The 27,488-nt window shown below is 50.6% G+C and overlaps 1 protein-coding gene and 1 long non-coding RNA gene across 8 annotated transcripts in view; one reads left to right on the top strand and one right to left on the bottom strand.

The window, feature by feature from the left end:
* Window positions 1-27,488, bottom strand: part of LIMS1 (LIM zinc finger domain containing 1) — an 81,023-nt gene that overhangs the window by 4,490 nt on the left and 49,045 nt on the right. For 3 of the 7 annotated variants that reach the window (XM_043468677.1, XM_043468679.1, XM_043468675.1), the window contains exons 2-10: window positions 8,969-9,128; window positions 6,378-6,444; window positions 5,619-5,739; window positions 5,103-5,252; window positions 3,536-3,686; window positions 3,032-3,124; window positions 1,750-1,798; window positions 525-600; window positions 148-339 (exon numbers count right to left, since the gene is read on the bottom strand). In XM_043468677.1, the coding sequence (XP_043324612.1) occupies window positions 192-339; window positions 525-600; window positions 1,750-1,798; window positions 3,032-3,124; window positions 3,536-3,686; window positions 5,103-5,252; window positions 5,619-5,739; window positions 6,378-6,444; window positions 8,969-9,128 (1,015 nt within the window). In that variant the 3' untranslated portion in view covers window positions 148-191. Of the gene's footprint in view, window positions 1-147; window positions 340-524; window positions 601-1,749; window positions 1,799-3,031; window positions 3,125-3,535; window positions 3,687-5,102; window positions 5,253-5,618; window positions 5,740-6,377; window positions 6,445-8,968; window positions 9,129-12,357; window positions 12,739-27,488 lie in introns of those variants that run through there. The other 4 variants (XM_043468678.1, XM_043468676.1, XM_043468673.1 and 1 more) reach the window with 3 other exon arrangements.
* Window positions 12,079-15,030, top strand: LOC122441717. Its single transcript, XR_006269428.1, has 3 exons — window positions 12,079-12,099; window positions 13,216-13,352; window positions 14,925-15,030. It is a non-coding gene; the product is annotated as an uncharacterized LOC122441717 (long non-coding RNA).

Below are 27,488 nucleotides of genomic sequence, written 5' to 3' on the forward strand. Positions count from 1 at the left end.
TGTAATTTTAATAATTAGGCAAAAAGATCAGCTCTACACAGGACAAGCCTGTCTATGTCAGCCTGCGGCAGCTACAAATACATGCCAAAAAGAAACGAGAAAAGCAAGAGACAAAACCAGGATGAACATGTATTCTAGAGGACTAACCACAGGAGAAAGCAGTAGAAATGGTGGCAGAGGGACAGAAAAGCTCACAGACAGACTGGCTTTTTCTTTTTCTGCTTGTCCTTATCCTTGGCTTCTCTCTCCCGCTTGGCAAGTCTCCTCTTAAATTCTTCTGGCATTTTCTCATAACAATGTTTGCAGACTGGCTTTAGATCAATCTCAACAAACTTATCCCTTTGTGCAGGACAGAGAAGGAACAAAAGAAAACAGGGAACAATTAAAGGAGGAAGCTTTGCTTTAAGAAGGCCTGGACAGAAAGAAGAAAGAAGCGTCAGATCTTTCTTTTCCGACACTGAATGCTCTCCACAGTGTCCCCTGCGGGTCCCACCCGAGGGCTCGCAGGCCCCGTGCACACTTACTTGAGTGTCAGCTTGGCGCTGCAGGTGGAGCAGGCAAAACAGTGCACGCACCAGGCCTTGTTGAGGGCGGAGACCACTGGGGGGAGAGGGGATGGTCACTCACCCGCAGCTCGGCTCACCACCAATCCCTTCCCCGGGCCGCTTCTTTAGGGCTTTCCTCACACAAGAACCACACACGACACTAAGCCTCTCAGTGGCATTAACTGATGGCTCATGCAATCACTAATTTATCTATCACACTGTGAGAACACACAGTCCCAGCTCTGCATCTGTCTCCCACAACTGCAGACCTCACCTCAGGGAAGGCCATCACTGCCTTTCAACCTATGTTGATGCTTAATGTTTCGAGGCATCCGAACAGCAGATGCCAAGTCTCCCCGTCAAAGCCCCCAACCCCCAGCCACGAAGGTGCGGCCCAGCTCTCCTGGCACCGCTACCTTGCCTCCTGCCACCGGCCCAGCAAGGAAGTCTGAACTGGGTAAGTAATTGAAACAGGAGCCAGGTGCTAACCCACCAGCTGGGGTGAGTCTGCCTTCTAAGCTGACATTAAGCTCCTCTGCCCGCTTCTCTCTCCTGGCAACTGCCTCCCACAGACGGAGGTGAGATTTATTTCCACCGGCACTAAAGATCACTTTCCTGAAGCCACCCCTTCACAAAGGGCACTTGGGCAGTGTTTCAGAAAGTATTTCCCAAATTCGGCTCTCTGCCCAGGGGCATGAAGCGGTCTGGAAACAGCAGTGTTTACAACTTCACCAGGAAGCTTCTGGCAGAATCTGCTAATGACTGCTGGCAAACAGCTGCTTCCTTTCCATGCCAGTCAATCAGGCCTCCTCACATGGGACCAGGGGGTAGGTTCTGGAAAGATCCAGAGACAACCACCAGGTGTTCACGTCTGCATGGTTCAGGGGACCCCCCCCCCCACCCCCGCTCAAGTGCTCCTAATGAACACACCCCGCAGCTTCCACGGAAAGTAATTCCAGGGATGGGAGGGAGAAGCAAGACTCGGGGTCAGTCGTTTCTATGGTAACGACCCTGCAGCACTGGCCTAAAGTGTCATCACAAATGAGCAACAAGTTCAATTCTTAGTAGTTAGCATTTCACGGCCAGAGATCACTCAGGAAAGATGCCAAAGAAAGAGGAAAAGTAACTGATGACCATCACAACATTTTCCAGTTTTCACACAACCGGGGGGGTTTGGGTCCAAAGGTGCCCAACAGGTGCTCACCATCGCCTTCTATAACACGGTTGCAGTGGAAACAAACATCACCAAATAGCTGAAAATGGGAAAAGACAAAAAAAAAGTGGTAAAATTAAAGATACGTTACAACTAAGTATCAGAACACCAAACATTTAATATAATTTCAGTTCTTCGTACAACTTAAATACCCTACAGCATGTTTCTAGCTTCCATATACATGCATTAACATACAATATTTTTCTTTCTGACTTAACTTCACTCTGTATAATAGGCTCTAGCTTTATCCACCTCAGTAGGACTGACGCAAATGAGTTCCTTTTTTTTTATAGCTGAGTAATATTCCATTGAATTGAAAGAATAGTGTGGAATCATATACAGTACCATATGTAAAAAAGATAACAAGAGGGAATTTTCTGTGTGATACAGGGAGCTCAACCGAGTGCTCTGTAACCACCTAGAGGAGTGGGACGCATGGGAGATGGGAGGGGATTTCAGGAAGGAGGGGATATATGTATACCTGTGGCTGATTTACATTGATGTGTGGCAGATGCCAACACAATATTATAAAACAATTATCCTTCAATTAAAAAAAAAATAGCCTGGCTACCTAAGCTCAGAATTTGCTGTTAATAGAGATGATCAGTAAATGCTCATTGACTAGTTTTTACTTACTACAGTGAAAACAATTTACTATTCATCTTGATGAAAAACAAAACAAGGCTCTGGAGATGTTCCAGATTTCAGGATGGTAAAGGAGCATGAGGACCCCAGACTGGGCCCAGCACTGGAGTGGACAAAAGGCCAGAAGGACATTACTCGGTAAAGTGACAAAACTGGAATGGACAGGACATTACTCGGTAAAGTGACAAAACTGTAATGGACAGAGTAATCAATACTGGTAACAGTGGTTATACAAGTGAGTCCCATATTCTTGGGAAGTACACACTGAAGCATTAGGGGTAAAGGACCACAGGGAATTTATCATCAAATGCTTTAGAAAAGAATCGGCACACTTTTGTACATATACATTGACTTGCGTATAATGGGATGAGCATTTATGTGTGTGTCAGAGAAGGCAGGAAGGACACACAGGTGATGAAGCAGGTACTGAATCTGAGTACAACATGTAGGTATTTTCTTTGTATGTATTTACCACTTTTCTCTGAGTGTGAAGTGATTTTCCAAATAAAAAGTTAAAAAATCATGTGTACAGCCCAGTGTACATTTCCCCAGAGCTCTCTTTGCACGTAAATGTGGAGAAGCTCAAGTTCACATGAGTGTGTGTCACATTCAAAGAGCCCATCTCTACCTGGTTGTAGTGGGTTTCACAGTACGCCAGGCCCTTCCTCTCATAATGGCGATGTCCAAGGAATGGCTTTTCACACTTAGCACAAACAAAATGCTGAAAGAAATGGCATGAGGTCATATTTGCATCACCATGTTTTATTTATGTAGTGGAGCAAAGCCCCAGAGCTAAAGAGAAGATCCATGAAAGCCTAGGCGTTGGTGTCATCTGGGTCACAAGCGACCCTACGGTGCTCCCAGCCTTCACTCAGCATCCGGAGGCCTGGACTCAACAGCAGAATGAGAACAGAGCGGACACGTGGACACCTCTCTGGGTTGGACCAGGAACCAAGAGGTCTCCCCGCACCGTCACAGGCTGATCACAGCACTGTGCCATCTACGTTCTTAGTACCCCACATCGCTGACTGTCACCAAGTGCCCCCACTCACCCCTCAGCATCCCCCAGCCGTGCTGACACCCCCGAGCCTTGGGTGTGTGAGGGCCCAGTCACCCTGCCACGGGCACTCACCTCCACGTGCCACTGCTTGCCCATGGCGTTCACCACACGTCCTTCGATGGGCCGGCGGCAGGCACCACAGATGGGCACCCCCATCTTGTCGTGGCATGGCAGGCAATACAGCTCCCCCTTGAGCTCCCGGGCGTCAGCGGTCAGTTCCTTCCTGCCCGAGAGAGGAACCACTGAGCACCACCAGCGAGGGGAGAGCCGGTGGCTGGTGCGGCTGACACCCTGAGAGAAGGCATCTGAATAGACCACCACAACAACCCCATAACTGCTTGCTCCCCCCAGAGGTGGTCACAGTGATCGACCAGCTCCAGCAGGCTTCATATTCGTGTCAACATAAACATCACCCAGAGACGACCAGTCAAAAGTACCCCCCACGCGGGCCCTTGTCTCTGCTGACACTTTATTATTATAGAGTCCCTCCTTGTTTTCCTTAAGAAGCTGGGGGAGAGGGATGCAGGCCCAGGGACAGACCTGCTGACGCTATCTTCCTAAAATAACAAGAGTGTGGAGACCAGTTCCACTTCCTGACAGACACTAACAAGCTGCTAAGAACAGCTGTAGGTCCATAGGAAACATGCAGCCCAAACGCCCAGACCGCTCCCCTGACAAATGCTTGAGTTCACTACTATCTTCAGTCTCCTGAGTTAATAAACAGAGGTAGCCCCCAAACAAGACGAATTTCATCTGTTTTAAAAGGTTCTTTAGGAGAAGTGCTCATGAAGAATGAACAGAGGGAGGAAAGGCAAGAAAACCAGACCAAGCAGGAACCGAATCCCCCAAACAAGCTGTCTGTCAGCTTTCACTGCAGCTCGCTACTCCCCGTGGTAACAGCCAGGACAGTCACACCGACTACGGTCAAGTACCTTTTCCATTAAGTTCTTATAATACACAGCAGACTGTGAAACGCATAGCCTAACAACTTATCTTGAGCTACTGAAGAAAAAACAAAATTGCCTTTAGATGTAAATAGAGAGCGAAAGTAAACAGGTGTATTTTAAATGCTAATGGTTACAACTGTGAAAGTTATATCCATTTTGATACAAAGATAAGATCAATTAAAGTTTTTTTCTTTGCATGGGAGAGGGGACCCTGTATTAAAAACAATGTGATGAAAAACAGCTGTGGGGATCACTGGAGATATTTTAATATGAGCTGATAGACACAGGTTTGATCCCTGGGTTGGGAAGATCCCCTGGAGGAGGGCATGGCAACCCACTCCAGTATTCTTGCCTGGGAAATCCCATGGACAGAGGAGCCTGGTGGGCTACAGTCTGTGGTGTCACAAGAGTCAGACACAACTGAGTGACTAAGCACACACATTTAAAGGTACATGTTTATGCACACTTGTACACACACACACACACCCCCACGGCAACATGTTACCCAGTGAGACTTCATGAAGGGTCTGGGGTTCTCTGGGTATGAGTCTCTTGACTCTCCTATAGGTTTAACATTTTCCGGATTAAAAGCTGAAGAAAACCAGTTTGGGTGCTGGAGTAACATAATACCCAGGTCAGTGCGTTCACTTATTTCCACTGTCTGTACAGTAAGCAAGAGAACGCGGGCCTACCCACAGTTGGCGCAGTTGAAGTGGTCTGGATGGTAGGGGTCGTTCTTGAATATCAGGGGCTGCTCGTCGATGATGGCGTGGCACTTCTGGCAGATGTATTTGCCGAGGCCCCGGGCTTTCTCCCGGTTATGACAGGGGCGACACAGGTGCCTAAAAAGAGCCATAGAAGCTGACATTTAAAATCCAAAGTTCTTCTAATTAAAAAAAAAACAAAAAAACTTCCCATATCTATGCAAAAAAATTCAAGAGACCGTTTCTTAAAAATTACTGCTGTGTTTCAAGAGCAGAACCAAGCCCCACTTTCCATAGGAAGCTACTTACTCCCACCCAGATGATCAGGTAGTGCTTAAAAGACCCCCCTGGCAGCCGTGCCAGATGCAGGACAATGCCAGGGCACCCCCCACAGGCCCGGCCACGCCACACTGCCCGTGCATGACCTGGGAGCACAGGTGACCCTGAGGCACCACCCTGCCCACCCACCCACCTGCCTTGTGGGGACCGGTGCCCTGCTCGTACCTCCCGGCGTTCTTGACGAAACCGATGTCGGCCAGGACCTCCTGGCAGAGGTCGCAGCGGAAGCACTCGGGGTGCCAGCTGTTGTTCATGGCTTTGATCACCCGGCCGATGATGAATTCACCTGCAGGAGGGACACTCAGGCCACAGCTCGGCCTCCCTGCCCACGGCCCCGGGAAAGCATTCTCCCTGTGCTAGGACCCCACAGGAGGCGCTGCGTTAGAAAAACGCCTCCATGTCCCCTGAGCCCTTGTGTTTGGCCCTGCAGCCACATTCTTGGGCCATCTTGTCTCATCTCTGGGTCTGTTCTCCTTTTCTAAACAAGGTGTGGGCTCTCCCTCTCCGAGGCCTGTGGTTATATCAGGTCATAGGCACAGAAAACAGAAATTCACAGCCTGCTTTCTTGTGACGCAGACTTAACTTCTTCCTGCATCCAGCCTTCTCAGCATCTACTTGCTAATCCCAGGTTCTCCGGCTGTGTGACCGGCAGGCCACCTCTGTGCCTCTCGAGGTCCCTGCTGCCCCCCACCGACTGCATTGACAAAAGGGAACTGCATGGAAGCCCGGCAGGTCCTGGGGTCAGTCACCCCTTGGGCCATGAGAAGTGGTGCTCTCGGGTTGGGACTCTCCCAGGTGGTTAACCTCGATGACGGGGGGCGCGGCTGACAAGCACCTGACAACTCTCCCTCCTACGCAGCTCGTGGGAGGAAGTCCTGCAGAAGGAAACTCACTTTTCACGGCAGGTTGGGCACCAACACTTACCACACTGATGACAGCAAGGAGCAAAGAGCATCTGGAAGTCATGTTCACAGTACTTCCTTCCTTCAAACTGAAACAGAAAGTACCACCCCTCATGAGTAGGAGACAGCCCCAGGATCCATCATCCTCCTAAGGCCTGTGAAGCAGAGGGGCACCCTCTGGCACCTTCCACACACATGCGTGTGGATACAGGACAGGCTCCCCGACCAGCTGAGGCCAGAAGTAACCCTCCACCTCCAAAGAGCAATGAGCCCACTGCTCACCGGGCTTCACCAGGTCTTGGCTCAAACCCCACCTGCAGGGTGGAGGAGAACCACAGACCCTTCTCCCCATGTTGAAAAAATAAATTTATAGACAGTAAATATTCTAGCATATTTTAACTGTAAACACTTTTGTGTGATGTGCTGTGCTTAGTCACTCAGTCATGTCCGACTCTTTGCCACCCCATGGACTGTCCATGGAATTCTCCAGGCAAGAATACTGGAGTGGGTTGCCATGCCATCCTCCAGGGTATCTTCCCGACCCAGGGATCGAACCCAGGTCTCCTGCATTGCAGGTGGATTCCTTACCATCTGAGCCACAAGGGAAGCCCATTACAAAAATTATTACTATACAAATGATCAAAATGTAAGTATGGGGACTTCCCTGGTCATCCAGTGGTTATGCAGGGGACATGGGTTCGATCCCTGGTCCCAGAAGATTCCACAAGTGGAGGAGCAGTTAAGCCCACGTGCCATAACTACCAAGCCTGTGAGCCTCAACTACGAAGCCTGCGTGCCTCAATTAGACAGTCTTTGCACCAGAATCAAAGATCCCACATGACGTAGTGACGATTCTGATGCAGCTAAATCAATCTATCAATTGATCAATAGTTTTTAGGAAAGCATGTTACAAGTGTTAAATTGCATTTACTGTTTGATTATTCGCATGAGCACCATATCCTACCTAGATAAGCAGGACCCCTCTTTTCCTCACAGTGATTTCAGCCCTCCACTGATAAGGATGCCTGACACCTAGAAGACTCGGAGTTCAACATTATCTAGTTTATTAATGTTTTGTATTTGGGGGACTGCTTGTACCCTTCTCACAGTATGGGAAAAAGAAAGTGATGGAGAGGCAACAGCAAGCCACGGAGATCAAGAGCCTGCCTCTTCTCTTTTCCTCCCTCTTAAGGCCATTGCCATAACTACCCATTTCAGTAAAAATCTTAGCTCTGAAAACAGTAGGTCAGGGAAAGAAAACCATGTCAGATATCAGAGGACCAAACTGGGTTCTAACCCTATTACATCACTGGTCTGCTCTTGTCAAGGGCACGCAGCCTCTCTCGGCCTCAAAAATGATCAGGCAGGTAAAGGCTTTACAAGTGTGGAGACGAGGGTTTCCTTGGGGCAGGCTCCCTGGATCCCCGAGGCTGCGCTGCGGGCCTGGGCACCAGGGGCCACAGCCTCCCCTGCACCAGCTTAGGGACTGGAGAGCCCTGCTCGGTCCCCAGAACGAGCCTGAAGGCCATCACCCTTGACAGAAAGAGATTCCTGTTCTGATGGCGAGGGTTTCTGTCGTAGGGAACATGTGTTCTGGGAACACGGTAGGAGCTGAATAGATGTGTCTGAGCAACACGGTGTTCTGGAGTTTGTCCCGACACACACACTGCTCTGCTCTGTGGCCCCATGACTTCTGCAGGTTGGCCGCGAGCCTCCCTCCCAGGCCCCATTCCTATGGGAAAACAATGTTGGACTGACCAACAACTGACTTACTAATGACCTTTAAAAGCCACCTTTCCTTCCTCAGGAATGGCCTGTAAAACAGGAAAAGTTTAAAATCTGCAGGAGGAGAAACCAAACAGCAGCCACGTCTGGGTGTCACATAACTGTGTACACATATCACCATATAGAGACACGCGTGCAGACGCACAAGGAGGTGATCACACAGGCACACACTCACACACAGACACATGCACAGCCACACACATACACAGCCACACACACAGACCACACACAGACACACACCACACACACAGATATACACAGACACATACAGACACAGATATATACACAGACAAGCAGACACACACACACACTGTTGCCCTCACTCCCAGATTGAGGCCGTCCCTAGACCAGCCCCAAAGCAGACGTGAGGGGGCATTTCAGGACAGTCAGCATGAACACACTTGCACCCAGCACCCATGGTAACAACCATAGGACCAGGAAGAATAGGTGTTTGGGAAAGAAGAGGAGACATTGAGAAGAACAGGATAAGATGGGGTGCCCCCACTCAACAAACAAGAGCTCCTTTAGGACACAGGTGCTGGGGGGCATCCACAGGGCTGATCACCACCCACCATTACTGCCCAGCCCCCACCACGACCGAGCATCATTGGGCAGACCTCCCTCCCTGTCCCCTCCACCCACCATCACTGCCCAGCCCCCACCAACACTGCCCAGCCCCCACCAACACAGCATCACTGCCCAGCTCCCCCAGCCCAGCATCACTGCCCAGGCCCTCTCTCCCCGCCCCCTCCACCCAGTATCACTGCCCAACCCCCCCTCCAACCCCCCAGCATCACTGCCCCGCCCCCACAGCTCACCCATACCCACCTCATAGAAGAGGCCCTCTGGGAACTGCTGGAAGCACTGGGCACACACGAAGCACTGCTCATGGTAGAGCTCGCCATTGCTGTTGACAATCTTCTCAGCGGGCGCAAAGCCGCCCCGGCAGCGCTCACAGCTGGCGTTGGCCAGGGCGTTGGCCATGTTGCTGCAACAGACAGACAGGGGACATGGGTCACAGATGGCAGCCCTTCCGAAAGCTCGGTCTGGGGTCACAACAACCGTGTCTTGTCCATAAAGCTGGCTTCCCACCTGCGACCCAAGGTCTCAAGCCCACTTTCTCATGTGGCATCTGGATGCAGACCCTCTGGTTTGCTAACATCCTGCATCCTCCTGCCAACAGCCCAGAGGGCACCCTACCCCCTGCCCGGCCCGTGAAGAGCCAGGGCTGAAGGGGAGCCTCATGAGCCACATCAAAGGATTGAACTGAGGGCCTGACATCGGCTTCACTAAACTGCCCCCCAGCACAGCCTGTACATGCTGAAGGCACAACCCAGATACAGGCCCCAGCTGGTGAGACCCTGCCAAAGCAGCTTCAGTCCTACAGTCCGACAGAGGGGGACAAATGCCAAACGTGGATACTGGGAGACGGATCCGAACACGGTCATCGGGAGATGGATCTGAAGGTCACAGAATTTCCCACCCTGAGAACATTTTACAGCCGGTGATGTGCAGGTCCAGAAACAGACAAGCCCAGCCTCGCACAGCTGTCTGGTTCAAGGGAAGACACAGGCCCAGAATCCAGGCTCCCCTGCCCAGGTGCCAAAATGGGATGATGGTACCATGCTCGACAGGACCCGAGAGACCTGCCACGAGAGGGGACCCACGACAAGGCCCGGGCTGAGCAGCTGCCAGCCACGGCTCCCCCGGACCCCGGACACTCGGTGCGTTCAGCAAAGGGAAAGCACCAACCGAGCCCCGGTCAGATCTCTGCAGACTGCGGGCTCTGGGGAAGGACTGTTGGGTCTCTGGACAGCCCCAGGGGGAAGGCCCTGCCAGAGCTGGTACTGGCCCAGCGGATTCATGATTTGCAAGTTTATTTTCAGATACCCAGACGCCCACTCAGAGCATGTGCTCCGCTGTGTGTCTGCATCCCCAGACACCCACTCAGCCCTCCTTGGGTAGTCACTGCCAACCTCCAGAGCCTGCCCAGCCCCCAGGGGGGAGGTAGAGTTCCCCCCATCCCTTGGAGGACTGCTGCCTTGCTCCCATCACAGCCCACATCTCACTGCTTCCTTAGCAAGGTCTGCACAGACCACACCTCACCCCCACTCCCACCGTCACCTGGCAATGGTCTCACAGAGCAACATCCTGCTTTGTCGACTTCACACCCCACGCAGAAGTCCATGTCCACGACCCCACACCAACAAAACTCGATTAAAGCATTGCCAGGAAAGGAAGGGAGGGATGTGGCCTTGACAATTGGCAAACTTGACCTAAGTCTCCTACTGCATCGAACTGTCTATCTGTTGTTGAAAAAGTACTGGGGATCAGGGAGAGAAGTCATCAGCTCCCTTGTCACCCGGCTCTGCTGTGAGCTGGATGAACAAGGGCAGTTTGGTTCTGGTCCTCTTCTCCCAACAGGGACCAAAATCCACAGGTGCCCCTCGACAACGTGCAGTGGCCCACAGCCACCCCCACAGGCCCAGTACTGCTCTGAGAGTCAAATAAGAAAAAGTCTATAAAACCACTTTGGAAACCAAAAGGAGCTACTCAAACATCAAGCATTGTTACTAATTTAAAAATCCTCTCAAAAGAGTCACTGAATGCTCAGTGATTTTAGCAGAATCCCAAGAGAGCTACAGGAGAAACCCTGGAGTGCCCCGAATCCCAATTTCCCAGATCTGTGACATTATCTGGGAGGAAAAGTCCCCTCTTCCCCACATCTCTGCAGGGGTCACAATTTCTTTATAAACTTCATTCAAAACAACATCTTCCAGAAGACTGAAGACAGATGGCATGGCTTTATTGAGACACACAATTTGCAAACATGTTAACACAATGCCACTCTTTCTACCAGGGTTTTGTCATTTTGGAAACATATTTCATATAAAATTAATATTAATATTATTAATGTGTAATGAGCACGTTGCTATTTTAAGTGAACTAATCACAAGTACTTAAAATTTTTCTCAGTTTTATGTTCTAAAACAGTAAATACTGATAAAACAAGACCTATTTGGAGACCTCAATATTTTTCAAGACTATGAATGGGTCCCCAGATCAAATTGTTTATCACTAACCAATTTATGCTCATTACACTACAGACCATTTACACTCAAGTTCAAATACTCACAGATTAGAATGCGGTTAGAAAACAGACACATTATAAAAGCAAGTTTTCCCCCACACGCGTGAAAAGTAAATTAGTCTTAGAAGGTTCTGTGTTTTTGAAGAAGTGTTCATTTTAACAACAAGCAAGAAAACAAAGGAAAGAGAACATTAGCAGAAACTTTGAGGAAAGAAGCCCAAACAAACCAATAATTTCACCAACCTACTCAACTGCTTACATTGCCCTTCTTCTCTGACCCTCTAGCACTATTATATGTATATATATATATATTTTAATGGGCTGTTTTTGAGCAGTTTTAGGTTTACAGCAAGGTTCAGTGGAAGATGCAGAGTTCTTGTACAGCCCTGACCCTCGGGGCACAGCCCCCGCAGCCAATACCCCCAGATGGTAAAGTGAGGACCACACTGAACACTGAGCTGTCGTCGGATTAGTTATAATTAACAGGCTAATATTTCAAAGAGGATTTCCATGGTGGGAAATGTACGCCTGGGGAGCAAGAGAGCCTTGGTGATGGCCTGGTCACAACTGTTTCAGCCGATCTGCATCCACAAATCAGCCGCACACAGAAAACCTGACATCACCGAGCCTTCCGTTATTTAAGTGCCTTGTTTATCGAAGTGTGTGAAACATATGTTCTAGCATTAAAGTGCAGGAATGTGAGCCTCCAAAGCACCTTGAGTTCACCAAGCATTCTGGTTACAGTGTAACTGTGTTGGTCTGATTGGTGTTAGAGCTCATCAGGAGCTTGCTGTCTCAGGTAAAGAGAAGCGGGACATCTACAGCGAAAGCACAGGGAGTGGAGGGAGGAAGCAGAGACTCAGGCCAGGTAAACTCCCCTCCCTGCTAAGCACACCCGGAGATGGAGATGCAGTGATTCCATTCCAGCTCCCAGGAGGAGTCAGCAGGGCCCTCCTCCTGCCTGTAGGCAGCACATTCCTTCTCTCCTCCCTTCTTTTCTGCACTTTGTCCTGGGCACTCTCGCCCCCCACCTCCAGTCCTGGAAGGAGCCCCGCTGAAGGTGCAGGTCAAACCCCAAGGCAGTGAACTCCAGCCCCAGGAGGGGGCGTGGGAGGGGGCCACTCACAATTTGGCGTAAAAGTCACAGAACTCCTTGTAGACCCTGACATCGCTGTGCCGGCGCTGTACCCTGGACTCGGCCCTCTCATCCTGGCTGCCAAGACCCTGGGGCTCCCCGTTATGGGCTGCCGGGGGGACCTCCTGGTCCTCCAGGATGACGGCTGGGCGCGGGCCCCGGAGCGCCATGGTAGGAGCGGCAGGACTGAGGGACAGGGGATGGAGGGACGCACAACACCCAGGCGGCTCCCCTGGTCACTCCCCCGCACTCCCCTCCCGCTTCCCACACGTCAGCTGCTCCAGGGTCACGCAGCCCTTCCCGTCCAGAGTCCAGAGCTTGCGGTGGGTCTGGAAGCTGCAGGGCCCTCCCCTGACAAAAGACCGGCTGTGCAGCCGCCCTCCAGGGGAAGTAACAGCCGCCGGTGGCGGCGCTGGCAGGAACCCATTCCCTCCCCGGCTCTGGGCAGTGACGGCTCAGTCCCAGGCTCCCGAAGGGGCGCCAGGGAGAGAGCCCGTGTCCAGTTACAACTCCTCCTGTTTGGCCCCAGTCGAGCCTATAACCCAGCGGCCAGTCCTCCTGGGTCTGCAACTCGGGCAAAGGACAAGGGATGCTCTCCACCTGGCTGTGCTCCTAACACAGGGTCGCCCGCAGTGCTCACCGTCAGCCCTGCAGAGGTGGGGGCCTGGGGCCTGGGGAGTAGATGGGAGAGGGGGCAGCCTCTCCAGTCCCACCTCTCAGTCCCTCCGAGTCTCCAACACAGCCCGAGGGTGTCTCCTGGGCAGCAGGGGCAGCTGTTCTTTCCGGGTCTCAGCTTCTTACAAAGTAACTGCTTGTGTTACGTCCTAACACCATGTGCTGTCACATCAGAACATTCGGAATGCCTACTGTGTGCTCGCAGCGTGTTCTGCAGACCTAGCGGGTATGTAAGAGGTGCCCGACTCACCCAGCACAGGGAGCCTGCGTGCGGCCGGGAGCCACCTGTGTTCCCTACAAGATTCACGCAGGTAATAGTGCGTTGCTCCCCAGGGTCCAGGAGCCGAGGGTGGATGGGCAACCATGTGGCCCCGACCGGTGCGGGCTGCACGGCCGGCCGGCTGGTCCCTCACATCCCCTCCCAGCCAACTCATGTCCACCACAGAGCGGACATGAGTTATTCCTCCAAGAGGACAAGGGGTAATTTGAGGCCAAATCAACACCATTGCTCAATTTTTGTATCCAGGCCTTTTGTTACTTTTAAACCATTTCTGGCACTTAATAATGTCACTCTAAGAAATGCAAACAATTCTTTAGACTGTGATTGTAACCATAAGAAAACATTTATCTGAACTCCCTTGACCTAGATCACTACAGCCTGCACACGCAGCAAGACAGCCTTGAAGCAAGTGGGAAGCTGTTTTAATATAAAACCCCTCAAGGCCAGCTTTGAGCAGTGGGCCTGTGCGGTAGTTTCCTGGGTTCTGGGATTCCCAGAGGTTCTCCCGGGGGCTTCCATCATCCGATTAACCCCCCTCCTCATGGCTGACATGGGGTCTCCGGCAGATCCCACAGGACAGGTCTGTACCCCAGACGTCCCTGACGTCCATCCAGACTGGAGAGGCTTGTATTTCATGAGCTCTGGCCATTTTCTCATCTACTGGGCCGAGTCTCAGTCCCTTAGAGTCACTGTAACAAAACACCACTGACCAGGTGGCTTATAAACAACGGAAATTCACGTGTCACGGTCCTGGAGGCAGCAAGCCCAGGACCAAGGCACCAGGGTGGCCAGTGTGGCCGTGCTGGGTGAGGACTCTGCCCCTGCCCCCTGGGTTCTGGCTGGCGCCTCCTCGCTGAGCCCTCCCGCGATGGAGGGACAGGGGCTCCACGGGTCCCATTCCAGACCTTCACGCCTGACCTCATAGCCTCACAAGCATCAGGGGTCAGGATCTCAACATATCAATTTTGGGTATGTTGGTACATATTTGTACATTTGTACATATGTACATATTTGTACATATGTTGGTACATTTGGGTATGTTGGTACCAAATTTTGGTACACAAACATTCAGACCAGAGCAGGAGGTCCAGGACCCAGGATGAGTGCACCCGACAACCTGCTGGATGCGTAACCACATGCAGCTCGTCTGTGCTGAGCTGGTCCCGCATTCGGCCCTCCCACATGCTGCACGAAAGGCTGCAAGTCCACCAGCCCAGCCGATGCCATGATTTCAGCCAGAACAAATTCTGCCCCTGACGTAACACCCTGCCTGAGACGAATAACCTGCCCAAAGGTAACAGACCAAGAATGGCAGCTGCTCCTAAGAGCTCAAACACCGAGGGCCTGGACAGAAGCCCGAGCACGTCTGGCAAAGTTTAAAAAGCAACTTTTAATAACTGGTATTTTTAAAATTCAAATCCTCTCAAATAATTTTTGAATTGAATTACATTGAATTCAACTGAATTACATGCATCATTACCAAACACCATCTACGTGGGTTTTTAAATTTTTATTTGAGTATAGTTGATTTATAATGTTGTTACTTTCTGCCAGAAAGCAAAGTGAATCAGTTATGCATATACAGACATTCCCTATTTTCCAGATTCTTCTCCCATAAGGTAATTACAGAGCACTAAGCAGAGCTCCTGGTGCTACATGGCAGGTCCTCATCTACATGGTTGGTTAACACCAAGCGGAGCATGCTGACCGACTGCCTGGGAAACGGACTCCGACATAGAAACGTGTAGGTTGATGCTCCTTCTTCTGTGGGTGCAGTCCCGTGCTGATGTCACCCCAGCGCCTGGCAGGAGCTTCCAAGACCTCAGCCCACAGGAGCCCCGTGTATCCAGCGTGTGGGGACAACCTGGTTAAATTACCACGGGGCAGACTGACTGTGCTCACTGTCTCTCTGGCTGTGTGTGCATGTGTGCTCAGTCGTGTTAAACTCTTTGAGACCCCATGGACGGTAGCTTGCCGGCTTCTCTGTCCACGGGGCTTCCCAGGCAAGAATACTGGAGTGGGTTGCCATGCCCTCGTCAGGGGATCTTCCTGACCCAGGGATTGAACCCAGTCTCTGGCATCTCCTGCATTGGCAGGTGGGGTTTTTGTTTTTTGTTTTTTTTTACCACTAGTGTCACTTGGGAAGCCCTCACTGTCTCTCTGTTTCACTCAAATGGGAAACTCACTCTGATTTTCCTTTTCTACTAAAACAAAACAACTGTGACACGAAGTAAAGACACTGGTGCTGGCAAGTTCCTTCTCATGCCCCCGTTTCTGGCACAAACGCCCATTTCCTGCACAGGAGGACAGAGGTGAGAGTGGCCAGAGCACAGGATGCTGCTGCTCCTGTGATACTCTGCCCCTCGGTCAGAGTGCCCCCAGCTGCAGAGCAGAAGGAATCCATGCAGCAGGACGGGCCAGAGGGAAGAACTCAGGTGCTCTCGTCCTCCACCAGGTGGAAGGGGGGTGCCGCACACCTGTCCCCTGCTGTGCTGGCCTGGCCCGGCGGGGGGGAGGGGGGGAGGGAGGCACGAGAGGGGTCCTCACACACGGGCCTGGGAATGCCACTCTGGCTCAAGCAAGAGTTACTTCCAAGTTTATACCCGTTTGTGGCTTATCAAGTATATATCACACACCTGCTTTAATTATTAGAGAAAAGGACACACTGGCCAGAAGTGAAGGGCGTCCTGGTTACAGTAAAGGTCAAATGCCGCCCGTCCAGGACGCCAGTGCTCGTCCTCAGACGGTGACTCCCTCCCAGGGGCCAAGGCCACGCTGGCTCTGCACGCGCTGGCCTGTTGTTTTTCAACCTTGAAGGAATGCGTCCCTGACGTGTTTAACGTTCTCTGTTCTGACAAACAGAAAACTGTCCTGAGACCTGGCTTCCCCGGAGCAGGTTCCCAGTCACCCGAGTGGCTGTCTTCTCAGTTACAGTCTGCAGTTTGGCTCAAAAAGCCACAAGCTTCTCTCTATTCCTGTTATGGATTGTTTATTGATTATTTCCATCAACAGGAGCAAGAGGCACAGTCTTTAACAGCAGAAAACTGGGGAATGGTAGGTGGTGGGCAGCCCCCTGGTGGGGACCCTGTGGGCTCTGGTATGTGCGGGGGCCAGACTGCACAGCTCTGTGGGGGGCTGGACTCCCCAACTCCAAACACACGCAGCTTATTACAGATGATGGACAAGAGGCAGGGGAGACACGCTACAGTCCTGCCACACAGACACAGCCCACTGACACCTAATCTCTGCTCCTGCTCAAACCCACACACACTCGTGTTTCCACAAATGGGAGGGCTGTGGACAGTCGCCTTGACCGGTGATGATAAAACACTCCCAGCTCTGCGGACACTGTCCAACAGGCAGAGACATGCAGGCCCTTCCTCCCCAGCTTCCGGCCTTCCAGGCCCGCCCATGTCCAGTTCCTCCTGGAAGCTCCTCTGGGTTCTGGCCTGTGCTGGCTGACCTGTGTCTGGGAGCTGTGGAATTCGGGATGCCCTAAGCCTGCTCCTCCTGCAAAGGGGCCGGCCCGCACGGACACGCCTCCCAACCAGCCCCTCAGGCTCCCCCAACTCCCAACCAGTGGGACCAGCTCTACCCGTGTGAAGTCCCAGGGGACGGGGCGGGCTAGCCAGTGGGCAGATCTGTCCTTACCCCAGGTCCCCCCCGGGACTGAGTGACGCCATCTAAGGGCCCCACCCATGACCTCAGCCTGGCTTCATGCCCTCAGTAAAGAAACCCCCTGGACTGCCATCGAGGCTAGAATCTGCAAGCGGCTCCCAGGCCCCTCCCATGGTCAGTCAGAAGGGCAGGGTTTGGTCAACCTGAAGAACATGCTCAGAATTCCTCTTATAGGCTGGGCAGGTTTTCTCTGCGTGTTTAGCGTCTTTCACAGGAAAATGCGCCTGGAGCAGCCCTTCCACCCTCAGGTCACTTCTCTTGCACTCGTGCTATGACCACAAACACACAGTCTCACTCCTAAATGTCCTTTTTAAGGGATCTACTGTGTCCTGAGCAAAACATACAAGCTCAAGAAGGTGTCGTATTTCAAACACAAAAGGGCAGTACTTTGAGCGAGAGTGTTGACTTCAGGGAAAGCTGGGTTAGGATGAACTCCCTGCAGAGTGTCCAGAGTACCTTCACGACCAAGGTGGCCACAGCCCACTTGCCTTCTGGCTCTCAGCTAGGTTCTTATTTTAGTTCTGACTCAGCTGGGACGGCTCCCCTATCGCTGACCTTTGGCGGAGCTGGAGCCGGAAGCCAGCTGAGTTACTCTGACCATCTGTGACCCAGCTGACTGTGAGGCCAGCCTCCTCAATGAGAAACACAGTGAGAATTTCAAGACAGAAGCACAGATAGGAACATTTTGCTCAAGTCAAAACAACCCTTTCAAATTTTAATCTACATGTCTCTCTGCCCCTTGTTTTCTTTTAAACATAGAACATGTTTTCCTGTACATTCTAGCACATTAAGCAACATTTGAAAATACCGGACAAGAGGAAGTGGAAGAACTGAAATACTGTGTTTTCTGGTAACTTTAAAAACTTTCATTAACTTCCCACTTGGCGAGGGACCTGCTTCATCTATCGTGCCCGAGATGCTCCTGAGGTAGCTGGGGGACATGAGGGCCAAGCAGGGTATCTGGTGCCAGCTAGTGTCTCTCCGTGTCCCCCTCTTCCAGTCCATGCAGCCCCTCTCCTCCCATGAGGCCCCCCACCCACTGGGTGAACTAGGTTTCTGCAGGCAGGTCGCAGGCTTAGGGGGGAAGCTCTTGCCCAGTCCCCAGCTTTTCTCAGGGGGCGCGAGTCTGTCCCTCTGGAGGAGTGGTGGTCACGTCAAACCTAACCAAAGCTGACCTGACCTGGCTGCAGGCAGGCCTGCCCACTCCTGGAGAGCACCTTGGGACTCTGATCTGAATCTGGGCACTGGGCCACGGAGATGCCACTCAGCTTGCTGCCTCTTCTTCCTGGCCCTGCCCCTAGTGGGCATCCTGGGTGGGCGGGGCTGCTCCTTCCCTCCTCCTGCAGCCCCTCTCAACGGAGCTCTTAGAGACAGTGACCCATCTTTACAGTGAGCCTTCCTTATCCTGATCTCCCTGTGGATCCTCTCCCCACTGGACCCAACTCACTGCTTGAGGCTGCGCTCAGACTCGGATCCAGCCAAACACCCACACCTGCGTGTGAAGCTGGGCAGGGAAGGAGGCATGTGGTAAGTTCACCAGGGTCCAGGGAGCTCCCCACCTGTACCCCTCTGAGCCTGGGGAGGGGTCCCTCTGCCCCTCCCGCCCACAAACTCCCAGGAAACTGTGGAAGAGAGGCCTGTGTAGGGGAAGCACAGGACTCAGGAGGTTGAGCGGTGTCCCGTGGCGTCTTCCACATTTATGACTTAAATGATATAAAAGGGACGTTGAGTCTTCCTGACTCTGGGGCCCTAATCCTCTTGTCAACAGAGCTGACGCCAGGGTGGCCGTGCACCTGCCTGTCCCCAGTCCACACCAAGCACAGCAAAGCACACACCAAAACCATCTCTTCTTACTGCATAAATGAGAGCGGAGATGCCACCAGAACTGACCTGGCCCAGGACGCATGACTGAGCCGGGAAAAGAGAAAGAACAAAATGACCAAGTTTTCAAAGAGCTCAGTCTACCAGGAAAGCCAACTGGAAGATGCATGCTGAGAATGGTGCCAACACACCACACCTTCGGTGCCACAAACACTCCCGCCAAGCTCTCCGACCAGGAGACCCTGACTTCTGAGTGTCCAGTTTCACAGGAATCCTGCTCGCTCAGCAGCTGAGTCAGAACCCCCACCTCCATCAGATCCTCGGATCCCTCCCCCACCCCCTACCCCATCAGATCCTCAGACCCCTCCCCCCACCTCCATCAGATTCTCTGCATCTGACTGGTTCCTCTCCCCATCCCCCAACTCCCCACCCCAGGTGATGTCCAAAGCCCTGGCCTGTCTTCAGCAGGAATCCCATGAGGTCAGTTTGGCTCAATCCCTCCCCCACTACACAGCCCAGCCCCAGTGTCCCTCTCAGTAACTCTCCACCACTGACCAACCCCGCCGTGTGCCTTGGCGGTAAACCCCTACTTTCCCTGTGAGACTCAGAGCTGACCCCACGTCTCTGCCCCGCTGCAGGTTCCCCACATTCACCCCAATGGTCCTTCCAGTTCTCTGACAGTATCCACATCTGTGGGTCACCCCCCACCCACCACTGGGGCGGGGTCCGCCGATGGGCTCCGATGAAGACAGGTCAGCAGAGTGGTAACTGGTCACTTCTGGGACTAGACTATGAAACGCTGCAACTCTTGTCCCCTCTCTGGGGCCACTCACACCCCTCCCCCTCCCTTCCAGCCTCCCGAAGAGGCAGACTCCCAGACCCTCAGCACAGGCACTGGCCTGAGCTGAGCCCAGGTTCCTGGCCCACAGGATGTGGGAGATGATCACAATGGTGACTGCAGGCCTGCCAGCGGCAAATCCTGTCCACAGGTTGGATCTGGCTGCCCGGCTGCTTTTGTAAATACAGTTCACCAACACCTTGACTCACATATTCCAGGCCTGCACTCACACTATGACAGAGGGCTGAGTAGCTGTGACACTGACAGCTCACAAAGCCGGAGATATTTATCACTGGCCCTTAACAAAAAGTCTGCCAGCTCCCATTGCTGCTAAGTGCTGGGTAATTTGTTTCTCACCAAAGATAATTAACGCACTTGCTCCCGCAGCATGTTGGGCCTTTCTCTAACAACGCACGGTCTCTTAAGTATCTCTCTCTCTCTGCTTTCCACACACACTAACTTCTCTGTTAGCAGACAATGAGTATTTCAACCACCTTCCCCACTCATATCGCTGGCACGTGGCAGGCCCTTAACAATGCAGACAGAACCACAAACGTCTCATGCAGAAAACCCACAATCTGATAGCATATCCTTTAAATACAGCACAACATTAGATCAGGAAGAGCCGAGACTACAACTTGTGCTGAATGGGTATTATTTCCGGCTAAATCCCTTACAAGGCATTTCTTGACTGCCATACACAGAATGATTCCAGATCCAGGAAAATTTTTGATCTTTTTTGGTTATACTTTCATAAAACCACTCAGTCTAAAATACCTGTGGCTCAGTGGTAAAGAATCCGCCTGCCAATGCAGGAGACTTGGGTTCTATCCCTGGGTTAGGAAGATCCCCTGGAGTAGGAAAAGGCAACCCACTCCAGTATTCTTGCTTGGAAGATCCCCTGGACAGAGGAGCCTGAGAAGCTACAGTCCATGGAGTTGCAAAGAGTCAGACATGACTTAGCAACTAAATAACAAAACATCAGTTGCTCTCCAACCCTGCCTAGATTCAGTTCAGTTCAGTAGCTCAGTCGTGTCTGACTCTTTGCGACCCCATGAACCGCAGCACGCCAGGCCTCCCTGTACATCACCAACTCCCAGAGTCCACCCAAACCCATGTTCATTGAGTCAGTGATGCCATCCAACCATCTCATCCTGTCATCCCCTTCTCCTGCCCCCAATCCCTCCCAGCATCAGGGTCTTTTCCAATGAGTCAGCTCTTCGCATCAGCTGACCAAAGTACTGGAGTTTCAACTTCAACATCAGTCCTTCCAATGAACACCCAGGACTGATCTCCTTTAGGATGGACTGGTTGGATCTCCTTGCAGTCCAAGGGACTCTCAAGAGTCTTCTCCAACACCACAGTTCAAAAGCATCAATTCTTCAGCGCTCAGCTTTCTTTATAGTCCAACTCTCACATTCATACATTACCACTGAAAAAACCATAGCCTTGACTAGATGGACCTTTGTCGACAAAGTAATGACTCTGCTTTTTAATATGCTGTCTAGGTTCGTCATAACTTTCCTTCCAAGCCTAGATTACTGACATTAGTTTTCACCATGAAACAAAGAATATGTTTTTTCGCATCTGGAAATGTTACCGAAATTTTCCAGAGAGGCGCTTTTTTTGTTTTGTTTTGCCACACGGGGCCTGCAGGATCTTTGTTCCTCAACCAGGGATGGAACCTAGGCCCTTCGCAGTGGAAGTGCAGAGTCCGAATCACTCTTGGGGATTCAGTGGTTAGGACTCAGCGTTTTCACTGCTGAGGGCTTGAGTTCAACCCCTGGGCACAAGGTGTGCAGTGTGGCAAATAAAATAAAATAAAATTTGTAAACCACTGCAGAATCTCAGTCTTGCCCCAACAACGTCTTTGTGCTTGAACTGAGAACTAAAGCTGGCAGCAGAGACTCAGAGGTCAGCACACACACTCTGTGCTCTGATTCCTGGTTGGGTCCCAGCTCTGACACAGACGTTGGGGCAGGAGGACAATATTCAGGCAAGATAAAAGGCAGGCTATTCTTATCGTGTTTAGTTTTAGTTTTAAGCAATATATTCATTATGACACAAAAATGTCATGTGCGCGTGCTTGCTAAGTCGCTTCAGGCTGTGTTCGACTCTGCGATCCTACGGATGGTAGCCTGCCAGGCTCCTCTGTCCACGAGATTTTCCAGGCAAGAATCCTGGAGTGGGTTGCCGTGCCCTCCTCCAGGGGATCTTCCCCCCAAAATGTAATATTTTTTAGCTTTTAAAATCTATTTTCTCTGGCAAATCTCTATGAATTATCAATGAGGCAGAAAAATTCCGTTTTGTTTCAACAGGCATCACAGGAGCTCACCCTTGGTAAATTTCTAACTTTTAAGATATGATCAGGTGTATTCTGACTGTCAGGTAAGAAATCTTAGCCTAAACCTGAGAGGCCTAAGTGAGTAGTCAAGAGTTCACTCTGAACACTCGGGGAGCAGCCGCGCTCAGCTCCCAAAGCGCCAACCATGGGTCTTCTAGGCCCTTCCTCCTCTGTGAACAGCGCAGCACCCTCTGAGAACCCCTCACAGCCAGAAGAGCTGGGAACCGCGAGAGAGGCCAAGCTGGTATAGAGATTCATCATTTTATATTTATATGGAAATTATTTATTAATAATCTTACCCACTGTGGGTTTGGGAAAGATTTCATAAACAGAACAGAAAAAGCAAAAACTTTATATAAAGATAAATAAACTATCAAAATTTAAAAACAAAACAAAACAAAACAAAAAAAACACCTCTGGGCTTCCCTGGTTGCTCAATGGTAAAGAATCCGTCTGCCAATGCAGGAGACACAGGTTCGCTCCCTAATCGAGGAAGATCCCACATGCAGAGGAGCAACTAAGGCCATTCACCACAACTATGGAGCCAGGGAGCTGCAGCTCCTAGGGCCTGTGCTCTGCAACCAGAGAAACCAGGGCAAAGAGAAGCCCCAAACCGCAAGTAGAGAGTAGCCTCCCATCTCCACAACTAGAGGAAAACCCACGCAGCGACAAGGACCCAGCACAGCCAAAAATAAATAAATAAGTAAGATTAAAAAAGATAAAAATAAAAACTTCTGTTTTTCAAAGGACATTTATAAAAATAAGAAGACAAGTCACAGACTGGGAGGAGATGTTTGCAAAATAGGTATCTGACAAAGCACCTGTATCTGGAATACATAAAGCACTGTTTCAACTGAATACTGTAAGAAATAACACAGTGAAAAATGGGCAAAAACTGAATGGTTATTTTGCCAAAAAAGATACAGGATATCATGTATAAATAACACAAGAAACAACACTCAACTTCACAAATGGTCAAAGAAATGCAAGGAGACATCAGTACATGCTCCACAAAGGCTATAAGTTGAGGCCCCAGACCTCATCAAGTTTGGGGGAGGATGCGGAGAGAATGGAATCCTGGAACACCGCTGGTGGGAATACAAAATGGTACAGCCTCTTTGGAAAAGTTTAGCCATTTCTCAAGAAATTGAGTGTGTACCCACCAAACAACCCCGCCTTTCCCTTCAATTGAAAGGAAAGCACAGGACTTGTATGTGAACATTCATGCAAATTTCATTTGAAACAGCCAAGACCTGGACACCACTCAACCCTCAACGAATAAATGCAGTAAATGTATAAGCGGACAACACCTTAGCAGTCCCGAATGATCTCAAGTCATGCACTGTGGACTTGTCTCAAAACAACGATGCTGAGTTAAAAGAGTCAAAAGAAAACAGAGGGTACAAGATTGAATGGTTCTATTTATACACAACCCTAGAAGATGAAAATGCAGCCAGAGTGACCACAGTGGCCAAGGCTCCTAGAGATGCAGGAGAGTTACCAATGCAGGCTGGGACTTGGGGACTTGCATGACCTTGACGGTGGTACTTGTCAAAACTGATCCAGTCGCATATTAAACTGTACATCTACCGAGCTCATTCATTTCACCTCAACAAAGCTGTTTCTAAAAAACTGCACACCGGGATGATCTTTACTCTTTGGGAAAAAACACTGCTGCGGGTGGGATTCTGTCCCCTAAAAGACGTGCAGATATCCTGACTCTGGTACCCGGGAATGTGACCTTCCTGGAAATGGAGAGTCTGCAAACTTAACTAAGGCACAAGCTGAGGGTGCACTGGAACAGGCAGGTGTGACACCCACATGTCTGGTGCCCTTCAGTTCAGTTCAGTTCAGTCGCTCAGTCGTGTCTGACTCTGCAACCTCATGAATCGCAGCATGCCAGGCCTCCCTGTCCATCACCAACTCCCGGAGTTTACTCAAACTCATGTCCATCAAGTCAGTGATACCATCCAGCCATCTCATCCTCTGTCGTCCCCTTCTTCTCCTGCCCCCAATCCCCTCCCAGCATCAGGGTCTTTTCCAATGAGTCAACTCTTCGCATGAGGTGGCCAAAGTACTGGAGTTTCAGCTTCAGGATCAGTCCTTCCAATGAACACCCAGGACTGATTTCCTTTAGGATGGACTGGTTGGATCTCCCTGCAGTCCAAGGGACTCTCAAGAGTCTTCTCCAACACCACAGGTCAAAAGCGTCAATTCTTCGGCACTCAGCTTTCTTGACAGTCCAACTCTTACATCCATACACGACCACTGGAAAAACCATAGCCTTGACTAGACGGACCTTTGTTGGCAAAGTAATGTCTCTGCTTTTTAATATGCTATCTAGGTTGGTCATAACTTTCCTTCCAAGGAGTAAGCGTTTTTTAATTTCATGGCTGCAATCACCATCTGCAGTGATTTTGGAGGCCAAAAAAATAAAGTCAGCCACTGTTTCCACTGTTTCCCCATCTATTTGCCATGAAGTGATAGGACCAGATGCCATGATCTTAGTTTTCTGAATGTTGAGCTTTAAGCCAACTTTTTCACTCTCCTCTTTCACTTTCATCAAGAGGCTCTTTAGTTCCTCTTCACTTTCTGCCATAAGGATGGTGTCATCTGCATATCTGAGGTTATTTATATTTCTCCCAGCAATCTTGATTCCAGCTTGGGCTTCTTCATTACAAGGGGAGAAAAGATGGAAAAGACAGAGAGGAAGACGCCATATAAGGCACAGCCACATGGTGACACAGCCAGAGGGGGAACACAGCCCAGGGTGGGGGGGGTGGACACAGTCACGGAAAGGGACACACAGCCACGGGAAGACAAAGCCACATGGGGACACATAGCCACAGGGGGACACACAGCCACAGGGGGACACACAGCCACAGGGGGACGCACAGCCAGAGGGGGATGCACAGCCAGAGGGGGACGCACAGCCACAGGGAGGACACAGAGCCACGCAGGGACACACAGCCACAGGGGGACACACAGCCACAGGGGGATGCACAGTCATGCCCAATAAGTCAGACAGACTGAAAGACCCCCCTGCAGCCGTTGGGGGAGCTGCCCGGCTGATTTCTGACCCCGAGTCTCCACAGAACCACACATTTCTGCATTTGAAGCCTCCCTGGCTGTGTGGTACTTGCTATGGCAGTTCTAAGAAGCTGATGCGACCACTGTTCTGTATGAATGTGAAACATACTTCATGATTATTTCTAAAAGTAGATTTTACGTAAGAACATTTCTGTCTAAAGTGGATACAGGCAGTGTTTCTCAGGAAAGCCTTTCACAAGCTTCTGTTCTAAACAGTTTCAGTTTGAGGTCGGAAGAACTTTCATGACTCTTATGTGCTCTTTAGACACATGCGTCCTGTTGCAGAGCACAGTCTTCAGTTTCAACCCAAAAGGAAAACGTCTTCTGGCAGTGAGCACAGCCGGGCTAGTCTCTGGTTGTTTTTCTGCCCGAATCCATAATCATGCCAAGAAAACAGGTGTGTGGGGGTCAGAGTGAGCGTGGTTTTGTGCAACTCGGAGGAGCCCAGTGTCACAAGTGCTCAGTCCAGCAGCAGCTCGTGGGAGGAACATGTGCAGGTGACCCTCTGGGACCCAGACCCTGGCATCCCAGGGTGGCACAGCCTTGACTCTGCACACAGGAGGTGCTCATCCCCGGTGTCCCTGGGCAGCCCAACCTCGACTCTGCGCCCCAGCAGGCATTCATCCCTGGTGTCTCAGGGTGGCCCAGCTTCGACCCAGCACACAGTAGGCATTCATCCCCGGTGTCTTGATTTGGCGCACAAGTAGGCACCGGATGAGTGTCAGCTGAGTGAGTAACCCACACAGGGCAACATTCACAGGACAACACCACCTCCTGCTAAGCCAGTGGCGAGGGTTTATGAGATAATAAATGACACTGAATAACGGTAGTGATCTTTATCCTTGTTTTAAAGAGGAGCCTCTTGAGGTTCATCTAGATTTCCTGACCCAGTAGCCTGAACTGGGCGTGTCTAACCTCAAAGTCAGCCCCCCCACCCCTATTACCCAAGGAGCCTGACTTGATACTACACACAGGCTTCCTATAAAACTAGGTGAAAACCCTGCCTCTCTAAATTGCTAGAGGACTTTTTCCTGGCTAAGCTCGCAGTCCTAAAATACGCAGTCACTTCTCTGCACCTGGGGACAGAGAAATGGCAGAAGCCCAAATCCCTTCTTATCACCAGGGGACGACACAGCAGAAATCAACAGAAACACGGTCCCTCAACCCAAGGCAACAAGCAATACACCTTAAAGAATGACTCTTCTTCCGGTAACGCAAACTCCAGACAAAAGAAAATAACCACATTGTTTCAAAGGCCTCTGTGACTACACAGGTAACCAGCCCCTCTGACATGCAGGTAGGCTCATTCATGGGGACTCTAGCAACTGTGAAAATAAATAAAAGATGGCTGATCTCAAATGTTGTTTTATATAACTTATTAAAAAAGGTAAATTCTTTAGGATCTCAAATCTGAAATTAAACTATTTTTCAAAGGTTTTTGCTCTCAGAGCAAGAGTAGATTGGAGTTCATTTCAGCGGTTGTGACCACCTGCCTCTCTGGTCAAGCACAAGGCGTTCAACATTCCCACTAAACCTGTTTCATCCTTATCCCTGGTGGTCCAGTGGTTAAGACTGCACTTTCACTGCAGGGGCCACAGTTGGTCAAGGAACCGAGATCCCACAAGTTGCATGGCGCAGACAATAACAACAAAAAATATGTTTAAACCAGTCAGTTCAAAGTTAAGACGACTGAATGCAGCTAAGAGACACATGATGTCATAGCAAAAAAAATCCAAATAATGTTGGTGTCAACACCAGGCTTCCCTGGTGGCTCAGTGATAATCTGCCTGCAATGCGGGAGACATGGGATCTATCCCTGAGTCCAGAAGATCTCCTAGAGAAGAAAACGTCAACTCCCTCCAGTATTCTTGCCTGGAGACTTCCATGGGCAGAGGAGCCTGGCAGGCTACAGTCCATGGGGTCACAGTTGGACATGACTGAGCGACTAACGCTTAATGCTGCAGCTTTCTTCAAATGCAGACAAGAGTGGACAGTTTTCAAATAAACGTTTCCCTCCCAAAGTACAGTTATTGTGGTAAGTTTGTAGACAAATTTAATATATTTAAAGCGCTTCCTTGTCAATTTTTTTTAAGTTAAATAACTTAAACTCTAAAAATAAATCCACAGGAGAAAGAGCAATAGTATATAATGTATTTATTCCTCCCACATCTAAGTGGAAAAATCAAATGCATGAACAGAGGGTCCACAAACACACTGATGTGCTGCCCAGCATAGGTGTCAGGAGAAGGGTTTCCTCAGACAGAGCTCCTACTCCTCACAGCGAACACAGCAGTTTAACCCATAGCTTAATGTGGCAGGGGCTTTTCAGAACCTAAAACCTAAGAAAGAAATTCAGTAGGGGCAACAAAAACTAAACATGCGTTGTCTGAGGCAAG

Source organism: Cervus canadensis, chromosome 5 (genome assembly GCF_019320065.1).
Source record: "Cervus canadensis isolate Bull #8, Minnesota chromosome 5, ASM1932006v1, whole genome shotgun sequence".
NCBI classification, from domain to species: Eukaryota; Metazoa; Chordata; class Mammalia; order Artiodactyla; family Cervidae; genus Cervus; species Cervus canadensis.